The following is a 21,139-nucleotide window of genomic DNA, read 5'->3' on the forward strand; positions in this document are numbered from 1 at the left end:
ATGATTATATGAGTTTCTGGTGAGATCACTGGGGTTTGGAGAGATTATTCCATTGACACTAGATGCAGTCATCATTGGCATTTTACAGGTACAACGTCAGCCAGCTAGAAGAATGGCTTCGTGACAAGAATCTGATGAATAGCGGAGCTAAAGAGACCCTTGAACCTTTAATTCAGGCTGCACAGTTGCTGCAAGTGAAGAAGAAAACTGATGAGGATGCGGAGGCGATCTGCTCCATGTGCAATGCTCTGACTACTGCCCAGGTAAGTGACTGCGGAAAACATACTACGTGTATATTACAGCAGATACATTTATATCCAGAAATGATGATTTATTCATTACATAGCACAACTGTATAATAGGGTACAAATTACAAACTTGTGAGAACGTAGAGGGGAAAAGAATGGTAATATATAAACTGGCTTACAATTCCAGTAATGCGGTGAAAGAGATTAAGTCAAATTTTTACGTGACGGTGGGATAGTCCTGAAGTATTAACCGGAAACGTGTATCATGCTAGGACTGTGCAGGCTGACTTGCATTACTATATATTGTACCTGCGCTCTACACAGTCTTTCTTATTGTGATTTGCTGCATATGTGCAATTATATAACATAGGACGTTGTCTTTACAGATTGTGAAGGTGTTGAATCTCTATACTCCTGTAAATGAATTTGAAGAGCGGGTGCTGGTATCTTTTATACGCAACATACAGGTAAAGTGTGCAGCTTATTCATCTCATGTTTATGGTAATATAGGATGTTACATGCTGGATTAGATATCAATTGAAAAAAATATGAACTTATACATGGGAGAATAAAAACAAACTGAATATTTAGTACATTTAAGCGACGTTCACACGATGAGTATTTAGTAATTATTTGCTGCTCAAAAAAGCAGTGAATTATAAGTCAATCAAAGTTTATGGGATTTTTATACATTTTATACTTTCAGTATTTTTTTTTTATGCTGCGAAAACTGACTTTTGGCGATCAACTGAACACTTGGCTGGCTTTATTATTTAAAGGGAACATGTTCTCATGAAAGTGCAGTTATCATGTGATATTGTAGGGGAGCTGAGTGGATTGATATATAATTTAGTGGGAGAATATTTAAAATAACCTGTGTTTTAATCATTTAATCCTCTGCTTTTTCTGGAACATATAAAAAAAAGCTGTCAGTCAGTGATAGGACCGCACTTTGGACCGAAGTCCCAGAAAGAGCAGATGTTTAAATGACGAAAACACAGGTTATACTGCATCTTCTCTCTTAAAACTATATATCCATTTACTCTGCTTACCTACAATATCAAGTCATATCATGATACCTGCACTACCATGATGACAGATGACATAGTGCCTGCAGATGGGACTGCATTTTTATGGTGAAAGGTTCTCTTAGAAGACAACCCCTTTAAGAAATAGCACGAGAAGATACAGAAGGGTTAAATGTACATTAGCAGAGTGCTACATAATTTATTATATTGGATTACAGAAAAGTGGCTTTACCAAGCATAAAAAAACATTCATCTAACATCCTTGTATCTAAACAGCTTTCAGAAAAAGTAACATTACATGCATGTATGTCTATAGATAGATGTATACAGCTCTGGCAAAAATTAAGAGACCACTCCACAGTTTGATAAAAATCAGCTTCTGCCATTCCATTCCAGTGTCAGTTGAATTCCAACCAGAGTGCACCTCATTCTACTTAATGTGATTCTGATTAGGTGATCACCTGAACCAAATTTCATTTAACGAGGGAAAATATAAAAAAAACACTGCTGTGGTCTTCACAATCCTCTTGCAAAAGGACAAGCTGGATGGCAAAACAAGTGCTAGTAATATCCCAAAAGTAATAAGAATGAAAAAATATCTTTTAACCATGCCAAAGTAGTTGAAAAGAAAAGTCTTGAGTGAGAAAAAGAAGGGCTCAATTCTGGCTTTACTAGCAGAGGGATACAGTGAGCGTCATGTTGCCTCCATCCTTAAAATTTCTAAGATGGCAGTCCATTACAACAAGGTCAAGCAGCAGACCTTGGGGACAACAAAGCTACAGAGCATCCACTGACCGGGATGACAATGATCTTATTTGATTGTCACTCAACAACTGCAGGATAATATCAAGTGACCTACAAAAGGAATGGCAAATGGCAGCCGGGGTGAAGTACACGACAAGAACAGTTTGTAACAGGTTCCTAGAGGCAGGGCTCAAGTCATGTGAAGCTAGAAAAAAAGCCTTTCATCAATGAGAAGCAAAGAAGAGTCAGGCTGAAGTTTGGCAAAAACCATAAGGACTGGACCATAGAGGACTGGAGTAAGGTAATGTTCTCTGATGAGTCTAATTTTCAGCTTTGCCCAACACCTGGTCATCTAAAGGTTAGATGAAAACCTGGAGAGGCGTACAAGCCACAGTGTCTTGCACCCACTGTGAAATTAGGTGGAGAATCGGTTATGATTTGGGGATGCTTCAGCAACGCTGGAATAGGGCAGATTAAACTTTGTGGAGGAAGGATGTATGACTCAAGTAGCATACAAAGTTATCCTGGGAAACAGTTGCTTCCTTCTGCTCAGGCAATGTTCCCCAACTTTGAGGACTGGTTTTTCCAGCAGGACAATGTGCCATGCCAAACAGCTAGGTCAATCAATGTATGGATGAAGGACCACCACATCAAAACCCTGTCATGGCCAGTCCAATCTCCAGACTTGAACCCCATTGAAAACCTCTGGAATGTAATCAAGAGGAAGTTGGATAGTCACAAGCCATCAAATAAAGAAGAACTGCTTAAATTTTTATGCGAGGAGTGGCATAAAGTCACCCAAAAGCAATGTGAAAGACTGGTGGAAAGCATGCAAAGACGCATGAAAGCTGTGATTAAAAATCATGGTTATTCCATAAAATATTAATTTCTGAATTTCTAATTTCTTCCCTAGTTAAAACATTATTAGTATTGTTGTTTCTAAATGATTATGAACTTGTTTTCTTTGCATTATTTGCGGTCTGAAAGCAATGCATTTTTTTTTATATATTTTGACCATTTCTCATTTTCAGAAAATAAATACAAAATTTATTGCTTGTAAATTTGGAGACATGTTGTCAGTAGTTTATAGAATAAAAGAACAATTTACATTTTACTCAAAAATCTAATATATAAAGGTGTGTGTGTGTGTGTGTATGTCCGTGTGTGTGTGTGTGTGTGTGTGTGTGTGTGTGTGTGTGTATGTATGTCCGGGATTGGCATCCGCACCGTCGCAGCTACAGCCACAAAATTTTGCACACTCACACTTCTGGACCCAGAGAGCGTCATAGGCTATGTTTCGAGGGGAAATTTTAACCCCGCGCTTTACAGTTATTCGCCAAAAAACCTGCCTTCATTAAAGCGAATGAAACTGGGAGCCACAGTGCAGCCAGAACTTCAGAAGAATGCGCAGCCACGCCCTTACATGGAATGTTGGCGTGTCACAATGCAGCCGGGGAAAGAGACAGACACGGGGAAAGAGACAGACACGGGGAAAGAGACAGACACGGAATGGGAGAGAAACGGAGAGACTGTTACTATCCCGGGCAGCGCCGGGTGCTATGTTGTGAGGCGAAATTTTAACCCCGCGCTTTCCAATTTACCAATCAATTTTGCCCCTATCTACATAATGGGGAAAAAGTGAAACGAAAAGTGTTGGGGGCAAATTGACAGCTGCCAGATGTGAACAAGGGGGACTTAAAGAATGAGGCGATGGCGCCAAAGAGTATATACCGTACAGTTGCTAAGGTGGGGCCCGACATGGGATACTCCCCACACTTGGGGATATGAACACACACACAAAATGCGCCACACACTACCACGTGCTTGAACACATATACCACCCTCAGCACACATCTCACCACACATACACTAACCTCGCCACATAATCGCCCTAAAACACACACAAGTTTGGTATTATCCTTCAAAAATAAAAATCTGATTGATAAGCAGCCAAACTACAAGAACAACAAATGTACCATATAGGAAATACGGCAGCTGTCAGTCACATGACCTGTTTATATGTGTATGTGTGAGCTAATATATACTGTCAGGGGGGAGGGCTTTCTGTTGCCTGGAGATTTATCAGGCTGCCAATAGCAACCAATCACAGCTTAGCTTCTATTTTGCTACAGTTAATTAATCTGAGCTCTGATTGGTTAATATAGGCAACAAAGGCCATTCTCAGTATGTGTGAGGTCATATGATTTTAAATCTGTGTGGAATATCTGTGGTGTTGAAATATATGTTGTGAAATGCTTCTATTAGCTTAGTTTTTGCCTTTTAATAATTTACATTTCTATCTATTTGTTTTGTGGTTTTGTGTGCAGAATAAATTTTTGTTAATACAGTCTATTTTGTTAACAGCAGTTATTAACCCGGGCGAAGCGGGGTAGTACAGCTAGTATACCTATAAAGAGAAAACTGAAAATTTTGCAGTGGTCTCTTAATTTTTGACAGAGCTGTAGGTATAACAAAAAGAGGTCGCCCCTCATACATAGCAAGAGACACGTGAAGGTTTTTTTGTATTAAGCCCAATGTGAATTATAATAAAAATATAATATATATATATATATATATATATATATATATATATATATATATATATATATATATATATATATATATACATACACACACACACACACACACACACACACACACACACACACACACACACACCGTATTTTTCGCTTTATAAGACGCACCGGATTGACTGGCTGTAGCTGCAACGGTGCGGATGCCAATCCCGGACACACATGCACACATTCAGCTTTATATATTAGATATATGTGTGTGTGTGTGTAATACATAATTGCACACACACACACACACATCTATATATATAATTGCCTTATTCTGTCTGTCTGTCTGTCTGTCATGCTCTGAAATTGTGTCCTTACGATGACACAAAGCTGATTGGCCGCTGGGCTCGCCATGGCCCCGCCCCCCCACACGGATTGGCCTCTCGCCCCGGCTCTCTGCAGGCCCCGCCCCCCTCACGCAATGCACGCTCGCTCTGCCCCAACTGACACGGAGCCGCGACTCCCAGGTGAGTACACACACATCAGATCACACTCACTCTCACACTCACTCTCACACATCACATCCACACACTCACAACATGCTGGGATATCGCTTGCTTCTACACCGGCTCCGTCACGATCCCAGCAGCGCCACACATAACCTTGCGATGCTGGCATCTTGACGGAGGCCGTGAAAGCTGGTAACCATTATACACATCGGGTAACTAAGGTCCCTTAGTTACCCGATGTGTATCATAGTTACCAGTGTACACCGGCTCACACTCACTCACACACATCACATCGCATCCACACATCAAGGTCCTGCAACGGCGGAAAATACAGACACATAACAGCACACACATAACAGCACACACATAACAGCACACACACACATACACACACAAATCAGATCACACACACCTCACACATCACATCGCATCCACATACTCACAACATCCTGGGATATCGCTTGCTTCTCGGCGGCGGGACTGTGCTGTTGTGAGCTTCCAGGACCTGCGGGAGGATCACATGGCCAGAAGCATGTGATATCCCCGGATGTTGTGAGTATAAGCGCGTATGTGCGATATCGTCAGTGTCTGTGTGTGTGAGTGGATGCGATCGGGTGTGTGTGAGTGGATGCGATCGGGTGTGTGTGAGTGGATGCGATCGGGTGTGTGTGAGTGGATGCGATCGGGTGTGTGTGAGTGGATGCGATCGGGTGTGTGTGAGTGGATGCGATCGGGTGTGTGTGAGTGGATGCGATCGGGTGTGTGTGAGTGGATGCGATCGGGTGTGTGAGTGTCGGCAGAGGAGCACGGCGTGCTGGAGGAGGCTGGGAGCAGAGAGGCTGATCATGGGGAAGGCTGGGAGGAGAGAGGCTGATGCTGGGGGAGGCTGGGAGGGGGAGGCTGGGACGAGGGAGGCTGATGCTGGTGGAGGCTGATACTTGGGGAGGCTGATGCTGGGGGAGGCTGGAAGGAGAGAGGCTAATGCTTGGGGAGGCTGATGCTGGGGGAGACTGGGAGGGGAAGGCTGATGCTGAGGGAGGCTGGGAGGAAGGAGGCTGGGAGGAGAGAGGCTGATCCTGGGGAAGGCTGGGAACGGGAGGCTGATGCTGAGGGAGGCTGGAAGGAGAGAGGCTGATGCTGGGGGAGGCTGGAAGGAGAGAGGCTGATGCTGGGGGAGGCTGATGCTTGGGGAGGCTGCTGGGGGAGACTGGGAGCGGAAGGCTGATGCTGAGGGAGGCTGGGAGGAAGGAGGCTGGGAGGAGAGAGGCTGATCCTGGGGAAGGCTGGGAAGGGGAGGCTGATGCTGGGGGAGGCTGGAAGGAGAGAGGCTGATGCTGGTGGAGGCTGATGCATGGGGAGGCTGATGCTGGGGGAAACTGGGAGCGGAAGGCTGATGCTGAGGGAGGCTGGGAGGGGGAGGCTGGGAGGAAGGAGGCTAGGAGGAGAGAGGCTGATCCTGGGGAAGGCTGGGAAGGGGAGGCTGATGCTGAGGGAAGCTGGAAGGAGAGAAGCTGATGCTGGGGGAGGCTGGAAGGAGAGAGGCTGAGGCTGGGAGGAGAGAGGCTGATGCTGGGGAAGGCTGATGCTGAGGGAGGCTGGGAGGGGAAAGCTGATGCTGGGGAAGGCTGGGAGGACGGAGGCTGGGAGGAGAGAGGCTGATCCTGGGGAAGGCTGGGAGAGGGAGGCTGATGCTGGAGGAGGCTGGAAGGAGAGAGGCTGATGCTGGCGGAGGCTGATGCTGGGGAGGCTGGGAGAGGGAGGCTGATGCTGAGGGAGGCTGGGAGGAGGGAGGCTGGGAGAGGTAGGCTGAGAGAAGAGAGGCTGATGCACACACACACACACACACACACACACACACACACACACACACACACGCGCGCGCACTGCACAACACACCACACACACACACACACACTGGGAACCACAAACAACTGCCCTACACAGACACCCACACACACACACAACACCCAACACACAAACACCGTGGCACACACAAATATACGCACATACCGCACAACACACACATTGCACAAAACATACCTCCCCCCAAAACACACCACACACACACAAACCGCGCAACACACACACAACGCTACAGACACACAGCGCTCCACAAACAACACAACACACGCAACACACATACAACACCGCTCTCACCCCCGTCACACCCAGACAACACCCAGAACATGTACAGCGCCTACACAAACACTTGGTAACTACAGACAACAACATCTCTCTCTCTATATATATATATATATATATATATATAATATATAATATATATATATATATATATATATATATATATATATATATATATATATACTAGAAGGTGGCCCGATTCTACGCATCGGGTATTCTAGAATTTACGTATTGTGTAGTTCATGTATGATTTTTGTTATATATATAACAAAAATCATACATGAACTACACAATACGTGAATTCTAGAATACCCGATGCGTAGAATCGGGCCACCTTCTAATATATATATATATAGTTAGGTATTCCACTAGTAGAATGTTCCACTTTTTTGCACTCATGAACTCCTGGGTAGCTTTGGCTGTATGCTTGGGGTCATTGTCCATCTGTACTATGAAGCGCCGTCCGATCAACTTTGCGGCATTTGGCTGAATCTGGGCTGAAAGTATATCCCGGTACACTTCAGAATTCATGCGGCTACTCTTGTCTGCTGTTATGTCATCAATAAACACAAGTGACCCAGTGCCATTGAAAGCCATGCATGCCCATGCCATCACGTTGCCTCCACCATGTTTTACAGAGGATGTGGTGTGCCTTGGATCATGTGCCGTTCCCTTTCTTCTCCAAACTTTTTTCTTCCCATCATTCTGGTACAGGTTGATCTTTGTCTCATCTGTCCATAGAATACTTTTCCAGAACTGAGCTGGCTTCATGAGGTGTTTTTCAGCAAATTTAACTCTGGCCTGTCTATTTTTGGAATTGATGAATGGTTTGCATCTAGATGTGAACCCTTTGTATTTACTTTCATGGAGTCTTCTCTTTACTGTTGACTTAGAGACAGATACACCTACTTCACTGAGAGTGTTCTGGACTTCAGTTGATGTTGTGAACGGGTTCTTCTTCACCAAAGAAAGTATGCGGCGATCATCCACCACTGTTGTCATCCGTGGACGCCCAGGCCTTTTTGAGTTCCCAAGCTCACCAGTCAATTCCTTTTTTCTCAGAATGTACCCGACTGTTGATTTTGCTACTCCAAGCATGTCTGATATCTCTCTGATGGATTTTTTCTTTTTTTTTCAGCCTCAGGATGTTCTGCTTCACCTCAATTGAGAGTTCCTTAGTCCGCATGTTGTCTGGTCACAGCAACAGCTTCCAAATGCAAAACCACACACCTGTAATCAACCCCAGACCTTTTAACTACTTCATTGATTACAGGTTAATGAGGGAGACGCCTTCAGAGTTAATTGCAGCCCTTAGAGTCCCTTGTCCAATTACTTTTGGTCCCTTGAAAAAGAGGAGGCTATGCATTACAGAGCTATGATTCCTAAACCCTTTCTCCGATTTGGATGTGAAAACTCTCATATTGCAGCTGGGAGTGTGCACTTTCAGCCCATATTATATATATATAATTGTATTTCTGAACATGTTTTTGTAAACAGCTAAAATAACAAAACTTGTGTCACTGTCCAAATATTTCTGGACCTAACTGTATACACTGTGTGTGTGTATATGTATATATTATATAATATAATACAGGGTGGTCCAAAAGTAGGTGGACAGTATGTGTAGTAGGGTTGTGAAGTGGGGGGTTTATCAAACATGGTGTAAAGTGAAATTGCCCTTCGCAACCAATCAGATTCCACCTTTCATTCTCCAAACAGTCTGTGAAGAATGAAAAGCGGAATCTGATTGGTTGCGAAGGGCAACTGAGTCAGTTTCACTTTACACAATGTTTGATAAATCTCCCCCTTCATAACCATATTACACATACTGTCCACCTACTTTTGGACCACCCTGTGTATATATACACGAGGTATGTGTAATATATATATATATGTATATGTATATGTATATGTATGTGTGTGTGTGTGTCTGTGTGTGTATAATATTTTAACATTTTTTTTGTTCTTATTTTTTTTCATTAAATATAATATGTACTGTATAAAAAAGTTACTTTTTAATAAGCAAAATGTGTATCTTTGTCCTTTACTTTCAGCTGCGCCTAAGGGACCGGAAAGACTCTCCTCAGCTGCTAATGGATGCCAAGCACATCTTTCCTGTCACTTTCCCATTCAACCCATCATCTCTTGCTTTAGAAACCATTCAGATCCCTGGCAGTCTCAGCCTAGGATTCATCTCTCGCGTGTAAATAAATCATCACTGATCTTCATTTACTCAGACCTCTTAAGTAACACTGGAAGCAGTCTGGAATTCACCGTTGCATCCTTATAAATACTAGAAGTCACGTCTTCTGTGAATTGTACATCATGTATAAGAGACTGCTAGACGGGTGGCACGTGGGATCCATTATCTCAAATTATCTTTACCGCCTTCAGTTTTGGAGACTTTACCTTGGTCTTCAACGAGATGTAAGATGTCCTAGGAATAGTAGCCTCCTTCCTGGTGCGAGAAGCGGGGATGTGAGGCAGGAGATGTGTGTAGAAGAGAAAATATATATATATCTGAGAAGGAAGGTATGGTTTATTGTGCTAGTCTACTTGATTGCTACGTATACGCATACAATAGCCAAATCACATCATTATTTATGTTAGGGAGAAGAAAAATGTCTCAAAGTATTGGAAAAATCTCGGCTTACTGTGTAACGTAGATGTTTCCTAGCACCGTGGTTTACTATGCATATTAATGTGCTGCTGTGTTTTTGTGTTTTTCTGATGTTCCAATATCCGTATTAGGCACTACAAATAAAATCCTCATCTCTTTATTATCCAGTATGTTTACAGCTCAATGTGATCTTTCTTAGGGTGAGACAATTATTTACCTGGACAGAAGGTAGAGGCAGCTTAAGCACATAGTGAGAGCTGGGAAAATGCCGTTTTTAATAAAAATAAAGCCTTAAAGACCAAATAGGATCTCGTAATAATCATGTATAGTCCTGTATGGATTTTTTTATGTCATATTTGAGTGTTTTTGTTAATCACAGTATTATTTGCCGCTGATAGTTTTAATGTTTGCTGTGTTTTTGGTGTGTTTTCTTTGCCATATTCCATGCTGGCGTTGTGTGCATTTTATTTATTTAAGTCATCAGGATTGTGGTACATCCAAAGCTTGTGCTACCGGAATGGTTTCCTAGTACGTAAGAAGCCAATGCCCTTTATTTGCTATGATCGGCATGTACTATAGGAGACTCTCCCGTATTGGGGTACATTTTTGTGCACGTAGGCGGCACTATTGCACTAGATTGTTATTCTAGGACACTTTATATGGCCTGATCAGAGCACTCTAGTAAAACATTAGTCTTTGCAATTTTCTTTCCTTATTTAAACCATTAGAAAAGTTGTGCCATCGATCGCCAGAACCCAGGTATCAAGGTACAATGGATCTCTGCAGAACTAATATACTGTACTTATCAAAGGGTCCAACACCGTGGCCAAAGTAGAGGTTTTTGTTAATTTTTCATGTATTTTTTTCTATATATATTTGTGTGTAGTTTTATGACCAAATATTTATTTGCCATGTAGGTAAGATGTTTTCGTGCCCTGCAGAGGAGTCACTTTATCCCATAGAGCTCTGAATGCTAGCAGGTTACTGTGGAAAAAGCCATAGGTTAATATTCTTTTCCACAAGCTAAAACGGCTTCTAAATGGGTTTCTATCATTGCTTTTGAGATGATTGAGCTTAATTGCTCAGAACAGGGCAGGTTCCCATATGCTTCGCCTGATAGGAAACAGGGTTCCTTTCTGTCTTAACAGTTTTGGTTTGCTTTTGTGCTTGTTCCATTAAAGCTCTTGCGTGTCTATACAATCATTTATGTGCTGTGTTTCTTTCTTTTTACTCCACTTTTTTTGGTTCAGCATTCCTTTCATCAATCATAACCCTTCTACCAAATAAGACGCTTTGGCGACTGGCACTACTGAGCAGATTAAATAAATGGTGGAGGCAGGAACAAGACTGACATTTTCACAGAAAAATATTAGGTGCTTTTTCACTTGGATTGTAGGATTTTTTAATGGGTTTCCTAGTGTCTACAGTTAAAGGGGTTGTCCACTACTTTTACATTGATGGCCTATCCTTGGGATAGGTCATCAATGTCAGATCGGCCAGGGTCTGACACCTAACACCCGCAGCAGGCAGCCAGAAATGTTCACTTCCGGAGCCTATCCATCATCTGATAGTGGCCGCGGCTGGTTACTGCACAGCCGGCTCCTATTGATCTGAATAGGAAACGGATGTGCAGTACCCAGCCGTGTCTACCATCAGAAGACGGAGCAGCTCCAGAACTGAGCATTTCTGGCTGCCTGCTGCTGTCACTGAGAACAGCTAATCGGCGGGGGTGCCGGGTGTCGGACCCTGGGTGATCTGACATTGATGACCTATCCCAAGGATAGACCATCAATATAAAAGTAGTGGACAACTGCTCTAATCTATATGTATTCTAACTAAAAACAGGAAAAATGTAACGTATTGCCCACTGCAGCCCGTTTAGTTCTTATTTTTCTAGCATACACTGGTCTCTGTACGTGAATTCCCCCACATTTTGTCTAAGCCAAGATTATCTAGTTTAATAACATCAGCATCATCGTAGACTCTACTATGTAGAGAATGCATGCTTTTTTCACTAATCCACTAAGCTGAGGCCACTTAATTCTGCTTCATAACTTCCTTTTAAGCAGTAATTGAATAGTAGTATACTACATAAACTATAGTTAATAAGAAAGATCATGTACTTCATTACTTACAAATTAAATTAAATGCCTTGAAAAATAATGCCTAAACTCTATTGATCCTGCCACTCTTTTCCATTTTGCACTGTATCTTTTCATTATAGAGAGATTCAGATTTGTGTTTCTTTCTTGCTTCATTGGAGGACACAGGAGACCGTGGGTAATATGCTGCTGCTACTAGGAGGCTAACACTAAGCAAAATAAGGTTAGCTCCTCCCCAGTAGCATACACCCTCCGACTGGCACACAGGACTCCAGTTCAAGCTTAGTGTGTGTGAGAGGCGGACATGGGGATGTTCTTAGCCCCTTAGGTTTGTATTTTTTAATCTTGTCCCCTTTTAGTTTTCACCAGCCTAGCTTTCAGTTCTCTCAAGGGACAGGTGTCGGCACTTTCTATTCTTTTTCAGCAATGACTGGCTTCCCGTTCTCAGGTAAAGACCTTCCTCCAGGGGGATGCTCATTCTGTTGCCCCTTATATCCCGCAAGTGGATCAATGGGACCTCAATCTGGTCTTGACTGTTTTACAGGATCCTGCCTTTGAACTTCTCTATGAGATGGCGTTACCTCTTCTTTCTTGGAAGGTTGCCTTATTGGTACCCATCACGTCCATCAGACGGGTATCCGAGCTGGCAGCTCTTTCCTTCTGTTCTCCATACCTCGTCTTCCATGAGGATAAGGTTGTTCTGCGTCCTGTCCCTTTCTTTCGCCCTAAGGTGGTTTCCTCGTTTCACATTAACAAGGACATCATTCTTTCTTCTTTTTGCTTGTCATTGGCTCACCCTCATGAGAGGTCACACCTCAACCTGGATCTGCTCAGGGCCCTAAAAATTTACGTACCCAGGACGGCTCCCTTTCGGCGTTTGGACTTTTTATTCGTGCTTCTGTCCGGTTAACGCAGGGGTCTTCCAGGTTCCAAATCTACCATTTCCCACTGGATTCGTTCTGCCATCCTAGAAGCCTATCGCGTTAGGGACAGAGCATTTCCTCACCTGGTTACAGCTCACTCCAGTCGGGCAGTGGGGGCCTCCTCGGCGGTTTGTCATCAGGCTACGGCTTGGCAGCTGCTACTTGGTTGTCCATTCATACCTTTACCAGGCTCTACAGGGGTCACGCCTTCGCCTCGTCAGATGCGAGCCTTGGTAGATGGGTCCTGCCATCTGCTGTAGCCCAAGACCTGACTTGAAGGCGTTATTCTGTGCTCACCCTTAGGTACTGCTTTTGTATGTCCCATGGTCTCCTGTGTCCCCCAATAAAGCAAGAAAGAAAAGTAGATTTTAGGTACTCACTGTAAAAATTTTCTTGGAGTCTTCATTGGGGGACACAGCACCCCCCCTTTTTTGTTTTTATGTTTTTTTTTGTTTCCCTTCTATTGTGCTTCTCCTACTGCTTTTTTACTAACTGGAGTCCAGGTGTATGCTACCGGGTAGGAGTTAACCTTTTTTTTGCTTAGTGTCAGCCTCCTAGTCGCAGCAGCATACTACCCATGGTCTCCTGTGTCCCCCAATGAAGGCTCCCAGAAAGATTTTATGGTGAATACCCAAAATGTACTTTTTTTTTTTCTGTAGCACTCAATGTGAAATCTCTGCTTGAAGACCAACTGGGCCTTTCTTTATAGTCGTCTTCTGTGCACCGGCACTTTTACCCCTCCCAGATGCTGCCAATCACAGCTCAGCAGTTGCTCTCGCAATCTCAGTTGCTGCTGACCTGTGATTTGTAGCAACTGGAAAGGAGGTGTGAAGGTGCACACCCCCATAGAAGACTCTGAGGAAACATCTGGTAGAACTAGAGGCAGAGATTTCACATACAGTACTCCCGAGCAAACAAACATGAATGTCTCTGCAATTTTATAAAAAAATAAAATAAATTATTAATGCAGTGACCCAGCGCAAAATGGAAAGGAGCCGTGGAATCAGGTGAACTCAGGTATTTTTACAAGGTATTTAATTCCTTTGTTTGAACAACTGATAAGTTCTCTTTAAAGGGAATCTGCCACCAGGTTTGTGATTCTTAATCTGAGGGCAGCATAAAATAAAGGCTAAGACATTGATTTTTGTGCAGTGGTAGTAGGCTTTCTGCTGTAACTTTGGGATCACTATTTTATCTGCTGCAGTTCACTTAATGATGAGCTCAGTCTATAATCACTCCTACCAATGATTGACCGCTTTCTGCTAATACTATGCATAGGCTTAAAGCTGCCAATCACTGGTGGTGGATAGGGATGGACGAGCTTATGAATATGGAGTATTGAGTACTACATGGCATGAGCACATCAATGAGATGACTGCAGCAGATAAAACAGTCATTTTATCAAACTACAGCAATGTGCTCAGTAGGTGTGACACTGCCGGAATCAGGATCTCTGCCCCTACCTCTCTCAGATGGGGGGCATAAACAGTAAAAAAAAAAAAAAAAAAAGTATTGATGTTGGGAATGGGAGATTCAAAGTCTTTCACCACCTATAATAATAATACATTTTTCTCTAGCGCCAAGATATTCCGCAGTGCTTTACAATTGAGGAGGATCATATACAGACAAGAAAAATAGAAAAAAAATGTATCCTCTCCGTTGATATTTCTCTTTTTCATACCACCAGTTCTTCTCCTGCATTTACAAGGTCCTCTGCAGGCTGCTGTACTTTCTTTGGCCAAAGTAACACAATGACATATGGCTGCATCATCTAAAGACAGTCATTATTAACAAAACAACCAACAGTCCATAGAGGCCTCGGAAATACCCAGAGCTGGGATCATTTATATAGTATATTAGGCTCTTTTTAAATTTTATTTCTAACCTTTTCTGGATGTTGCAATATCTCTCAAAGCCTAGGAACCCAATTCAGAACCAACCTGACAGTAGATTCATGCTTCCCGGATCATGAGCAACATCAATGATGACACTGGCTGTATTATCGCAGCCATGTATGTTTCTGAAATGCATCGGTTTTTCAGATAAAACATACTTTGAACAACCGACCGGTGACCATGCGTCTCGGATGACGAGTTGGAGGCCATTCACCGCTGATCTCTCCCCTCCTTGATCCCACAGACTGACAGGTCCCTATGTAATTTTACACCGGGAAAGACCTGTCAAGCAGGAAATAACTGCTAGTCATCCTAGATACATAGTCTTCGGAATGGATCTCTTCAGAAGTAATATACTGTACTTGGAGTCCAACAATGTGGCCAAAGTAGAGGTTTTTGTTCAGTTTTCATGTTTGGTTTTTTTTTTCTACATATATTTGTCCCACCAGTTATTACCTTGAGAGTAGTTTGGGGCCCAGTTCTAGTTTCCGCATTGTCCCGGTGTAGAGACGCTATAATACAGGTTGGCAGTGTGCACTGCTTTGTGGAAATTAATAGCAACATACAATCAGCATTTACCAGAAGTGTTTCTGGTGACACTGACCATTACATTACACTGGGAGATCGGTGTATCCACATGCTAAATAATCTCAGGAGCCCTCCTGTACTATTCTATTGGATGTGTAGGAAAATGCCTTCCTCCAGCAGCTCAGAACATTATGTACTGAGGACTAGGTAATTATAAATTGTGAATAATTAGAAAAATGCCTTTTTAATAAAATCCTTAGGTAGCAGCCACTGCTTCTTTTGCATGGATGTATTGTAGTCGCAGTTATATTGATATCTACGCATCTTCAACGCAGAAACTTTGTCACTGTCATTAACTTCAAGATGTATAATACTCCCCACAGAAATAACCAAAAGAGGACGGGTTTGTTAATTACACGTGTAACTTATGTATTAATAATATAACGAAATTAGATTGTTAAACGACGTCATAATTACACTAAAGTCAAAGTGCTAACAAGTGAACGGTCTTGTGCTTAGCATATGTTTGCATCATTAACGCTGTAACGAATTAGCTATCACTGCAAAATGGAAAAAAATAAAAAAAAATTGAATATGGTGTCGTATTTGGTATTTTTGTTCATAATGTGATTCATTTTAAGCTCTGAAACCAGTTCTCTGTGTCATTCCCAGGCATTGCAGCCATTACAATTTGTGGGAGGTTGTGTGTGTGTATGTGTGTATGTGTATATATATGTGTATATATGTATGTATATATATACACACACACACACACAACCTCCCACAAATTGTAATGACTGCAATATATATAATTAAAGAGGTTGCTTACTGCTTTGATATTGATGGCCTATCCTCATCAATGTCTGATTGGCTGGGGTCTAACACTCCACACCCCCGTCGATCAGCTCTTCTTGGTCCCGGCGGCTGCAGCAGGCAACCGGAAGTGCTCAGCTTTGGCACTGCTCTATCTTCCGATATTGACAGTGGCCTTGTAGTGCACATCCGCCTCCTATTGATTAGAATAGGAGGCAGATGTGCAGTGCCCGGCCGTGGCCACTCTCAGAAGATTTAGAAAAAACCATATACAATAGGACCAATTGAGTTCAATATACGAAAAACAAAAAACCTCAATTTCAATTAATATTAAACTTTTATTGATATATTTTAAAATTTAGACACCCATTAATAGTGAACACACAAAGGGCGTAGATGATGAAGGGGAGGAGCTAAATATATGGGGTCCCTATAGCACCCTATGGGACCTTGCTCCTACCTACCAACGGAGGGTATGACGCCGTAACTGTTTTGGGCGCCCCCGTTCCACGTCGGCTCACCCTCTAGTTGCCCTAGATAGTTAGTGAATTAAAATAATTACACTACGGATGGCCATACAATAGTACTAGAATGTATTAAGTACAAAGTGCTCATGTAATCACACTGTCTGATAGATAACAGCTTCCTGGGAGACATCCGGAATGAGAGGGACACCTCAATCTCACGACATATTAGACAGGTCCATGGGGGAGATCTAAATTCTATCAGTTTTAAAATCATTGAAGTTGTCCCAGAGCCGATCAGAAAGGGTAATTGGAACAAAATCCTCCTACAAAGGGAGAGTAGGTGGATATACCGATTTGATTGTGTACATCCTAAGGGTCTGAATGAACAACTAACGTTTGGATGTTTCCTGTAGGGGATGTCTGTCCTAGAATGGAGACCTTTGCTGGTTCTGCATCAAAATAAATTATGATTTGTACCCGCCTGGCTAATATAATTCCGTAAAGGAATAGGCCATATTTGGAGTGGTGAAATTATCTTCACCTCCTTGGGATTATATTTTTTCTTTATTAGATCCTTATTATCCTTAATTTGACCCCATTTCTTGAACCCATGTAGTGTGCTGTGCTGAAACCCCCACCCAACCCCCCCCACCCCCCCCCCTTCCCCCCCTCCCTCCCTCCCCTTGAAGGGTTATTCTTTATGTGGCTACGGGAGAATGCGCTCATTATTGTCTTTGGGGGAGTATTTGCTCCCTAGGCGATCGTGCTGACTTTCCTTTACCAGTCTCGGATCCCCTGCTTTAAAGTGAATAATGCAGAGAGGGGGACGGAGTTTTTCTCCATAGCCATGAGTCTGCAAATTATAGCCTGGTGAGGATGTGTTTACTGGAGGTAATGAGAGTGTGTTTGCTATACAGGCGATCCTGCCGTTTTACTCCTATTAGTCCTGGACCCTTTGTTTGTGAATGAATGATGTGGAGAGGGGCGGAGCCTTGCTCCGTATATGGGATTATGTAAATTGTGCGGTCATGTGCCCTTTGATGCTTTATGCCCATTTAGATGTTGTCAGCTGGAAGGCTTGTTTGCTGCAAGTCATTTCTGGATTCTGCAGGCTGGGCTTGCATATGGTAATAAGGTGACCAGGCTTATGCGATCATGTGACTTTGATAGGTCACATGGGTTTGTTTTACATCCGGCGAGGGCCGTGATTTCTCGACCTGGTGATTGGCTTATTTTGATAAACCTCCAGGGTTTCCAAGGAGATGTAGGCGTGGCTGGGGTTAATCACCTAACCAATCAGTTGTACATGGGGGTCATTTAACTGTGAGCAGCTACAGAGCAGGTCGTCCATGTGATACATCTGCATGGAGAGGTGCGTGCTGCAGAACAAGTAGCCCCCTGAAAACTCTCTGGTATGTTAATTGCTGCTTTTTTCATTATCTTATAGACATTTCATGTGGTTTGGATTTGGGGTTATGTTGATCTATATGTATTCCACAGGCGATTGGGCCCCTTATTAAATATCGTCTCCTGATGAACCCCAGTGGATGTAATGGGGAGAAACGCGTCGAGACTTTGTGATTTTATAGTATTGAGTTGAGGACCATGAAAGCCGAGACACCTTCACCTCAAGGGAGAAACAAACGCTAACCAATTTTTGACCTGAATTATCTCAGATAAGTGTATACTATTTTCTATATTCCCTCACTATTTGATGGTATAACCCCTTAGACTACCCGATAAGAAGGGAGCATAGGGATATCATAGGAGGGAAAGCCGCCGAGGAATGGGGGCACCTTTTTACCGTTAGGGTGCGTGTAACCTTGGTTATATCTCCATTGGCAGGTAGAGGAAAGAAAGAAGGAGGGTCATTTAGAGATTTTTCCAACTGTTGAATCCCATAAGAGTGATATAAAATTGGAACAACCGCTGTGTTCCGTAGGTGAATACTATTGAGGCTGTATCATGGTCCTGGGATGTTTTGTGTGTGTCACACTTCACAGGTGGAATTCTAAATTGTTTTAATCTATTTCATTAAAAATTGTTTTTAGACATACTAATTGAGGTAGGCTTGGGTGTAACTATTTGATATACTACCTTTAAACTGTTTTCTAAGTGTAAAAGATAACAGCTTCCTATCAGGAAAACCAGGACAAAAAAAATCAAAAATTAAGCCCCAATATAGGTAGGCTTCTGCAGAAAAATTAGTCCATAGTACATGATCCAGTACAAATTAGTACATGGTACAACAAAGTGCTCATATAATCACACTGTGATAGATAACAGCTTCCTATCAGGAAAACCAGGACAAAAAAAAAAAAAAAAAAAACTCCTCAAATATTAAGCCCCAGTATAGGCAGGCTTCTGCAGAAAAATTAGTCCATAGTACATGATCCAGTACAAATTAGTACATAGTACACAATCTACATTAACATAATGGGAGGAGCACATTAACATAATGGAAAATTCAGTTCCATCTGTCAGTTTTTCCTCCCATGTCCCAGTGTGATATAGTATGGTATGGCAATCACACATGGATAAACTTTTACACAATCATAATTGCACAGATCTGCACTGCATAAACTGATGCTGATACATGTAATGAAATGCCTGAGGGCAATCATGCAGATGATTCTTATAGAGCAGAAAATAGGGGTATAGATAACCCCACAGGGAAGAAAAAAAATGGTTACTTCCCTTTTAGCAGCATGCTCTGTATCGCCTCTACGCGTTTCCCCTTTCCATGATATAAGGATCTTCAGGAGGCTGGAGGATTGCAGTTATCAGCTGTGAATGTAGGAGTAATCCATGGCTGTGTGCACAGATCACAGGATGTCAGGGTTTAAATCCAGCGTCAGCCAAGGTCACATGGACCATGCGGCCAATCACAATCATAGGCTACTGTGTCTTTTATGTTTTACTGCGCATGTCATGACAATCCTGGACACTAGAGGTCCTCGGAGCATGACTGCGCATGTGTGCACACTTTGCAGTAAAAGGGTTGAAGGAAATAATGAACGTGCCTGCGTGCACATGAGGGGGCGGCATCAAAACAACAAACTACAATGGCACCACCCAAAGATTAACCCCCGACTGACCAAACAACTTTTTTTTTTTTTTTGCCGCTATGAGTTATTAAATTACTATTCCATGACAAGCGGAACACAAAGAAATTCATCTTATTAAGAGCATAAAGATAGCAGTGTCTAAAGAAATGGGGAATATGTCAGTCTGTCATTTAGACCCAATGGGGTGTGTGTTTTCTTTAGACACTGCTATCTTTATGCTCTTAATAAGATGAATTTCTTTGTGTTCCGCTTGTCATGGAATAGTAATTTAATAACTCATACTATCTATCTGGATTGGAAACCCCTCCGTCATTGCCCTGTGATTTGGGATTTACGGATAAAAAATACCTTTATTTTTAGGTTGTTGTTTCAAGGTAATTATACTGTGTCTCTCTGTGTTTCACGTTTTTCTGACCATTAATAGCGGCAAAAAAAAAAAAAAAAAAAAGTTGTTTGGTCAGTCGGGGGTTAATCTTTGAAAAAGGCATTTACTTATAAACAACAATTATACTGCTGCCCACTATGACATATAAATTATGTAGCCTGATAGCACATGTGCTGAAACCAATATATGGGGGCACTTAGTTATGTCCTTACATCATGGGGACATTTATATGGTTGCTATTTAGGCATGTGTTACATACAGGCACACTCAATGTGTATGGCAAAAATGTCAGTGTTAAATATCACCTGACACATTCAGGGACGTTTTGTGTGATTCAAGTTTGTCCTAAGCACTTCCACTTATATTCACAGGCATGCATATTGCTGCAGTGTTCCCAAGCGTCTCTATGACGATGGGGGCATTAGTGGGTGGTGCCATTGTAGTTTGTTGTTTTGATGCCGCCCCCTCATGTGCACGCAGGCACGTTCATTATTTCCTTCAACCCTTTTAGGGTATGTGCGCACTAGGCGTTTTTTTCACGCTGCGTTTTTATGTGCGTTTTTGTCTAAAAAACGCACCCGCGGCTAAAAAAAACACGGCAAAAACGCATGCGTTTTTGCCGCGATTTGGTGCGTTTTTTGCTGCGTTTTTGCTCACTGCGTTTTTAATCAGTGCACAATGCCATTAAAGATTGTTGATGAAAAAAAAAAAAAAAAAAAGGTCTGATGTCATTTCCTTCTTCAAAATGTTCATTGTATGCAGGAGAGCAGACAGCAGCTGCAGAACTACAAGTCTCAGCATCCTCCATTCACTAGTGTATGCAGGAGAGCAGACAGCAGCTGTAGAACTACAAGTCTCAGCATCCTCCATTCACTAGTGTATGCAGGAGAGCAGACAGCAGCTGTAGAACTACAAGTCTCAGCATCCTCCATTCACTAGTGTATGCAGGAGAGCAGACAGCAGCTGCAGAACTACAAGTCTCAGCATCCTCCATTCACTAGTGTATGCAGGAGAGCAGGCAGCAGCTGCAGAACTACAAGTCTCAGCATCCTCCATTCACTAGTGAAAGCAGGAGAGCAGGCAGCAGCTGCAGAACTACAAGTCTCAGCATCCTCCATTCACTAGTGTATGCAGGAGAGCAGACA

The 21,139-nt window shown here is 42.6% G+C and overlaps 1 protein-coding gene across 1 annotated transcript in view; it reads left to right on the forward strand.

Moving 5' to 3' along the window:
- Nucleotides 1-15,859, forward strand: part of MYO5A (myosin VA) — a 276,256-nt gene extending 260,397 nt beyond the window's left edge. The window contains exons 39-41 of the mRNA XM_075345778.1: nucleotides 89-263; nucleotides 635-715; nucleotides 9,248-15,859. Of these exons, the coding sequence (XP_075201893.1) occupies nucleotides 89-263; nucleotides 635-715; nucleotides 9,248-9,400 (409 nt within the window). The 3' untranslated portion in view covers nucleotides 9,401-15,859. The remainder of the gene's footprint in view (nucleotides 1-88; nucleotides 264-634; nucleotides 716-9,247) is intronic.
- Nucleotides 15,860-21,139: the final 5,280 nt, after the last annotated feature.

This window comes from Anomaloglossus baeobatrachus, chromosome 4, assembly GCF_048569485.1.
Source record: "Anomaloglossus baeobatrachus isolate aAnoBae1 chromosome 4, aAnoBae1.hap1, whole genome shotgun sequence".
NCBI lineage: Eukaryota > Metazoa > Chordata > Amphibia > Anura > Aromobatidae > Anomaloglossus > Anomaloglossus baeobatrachus.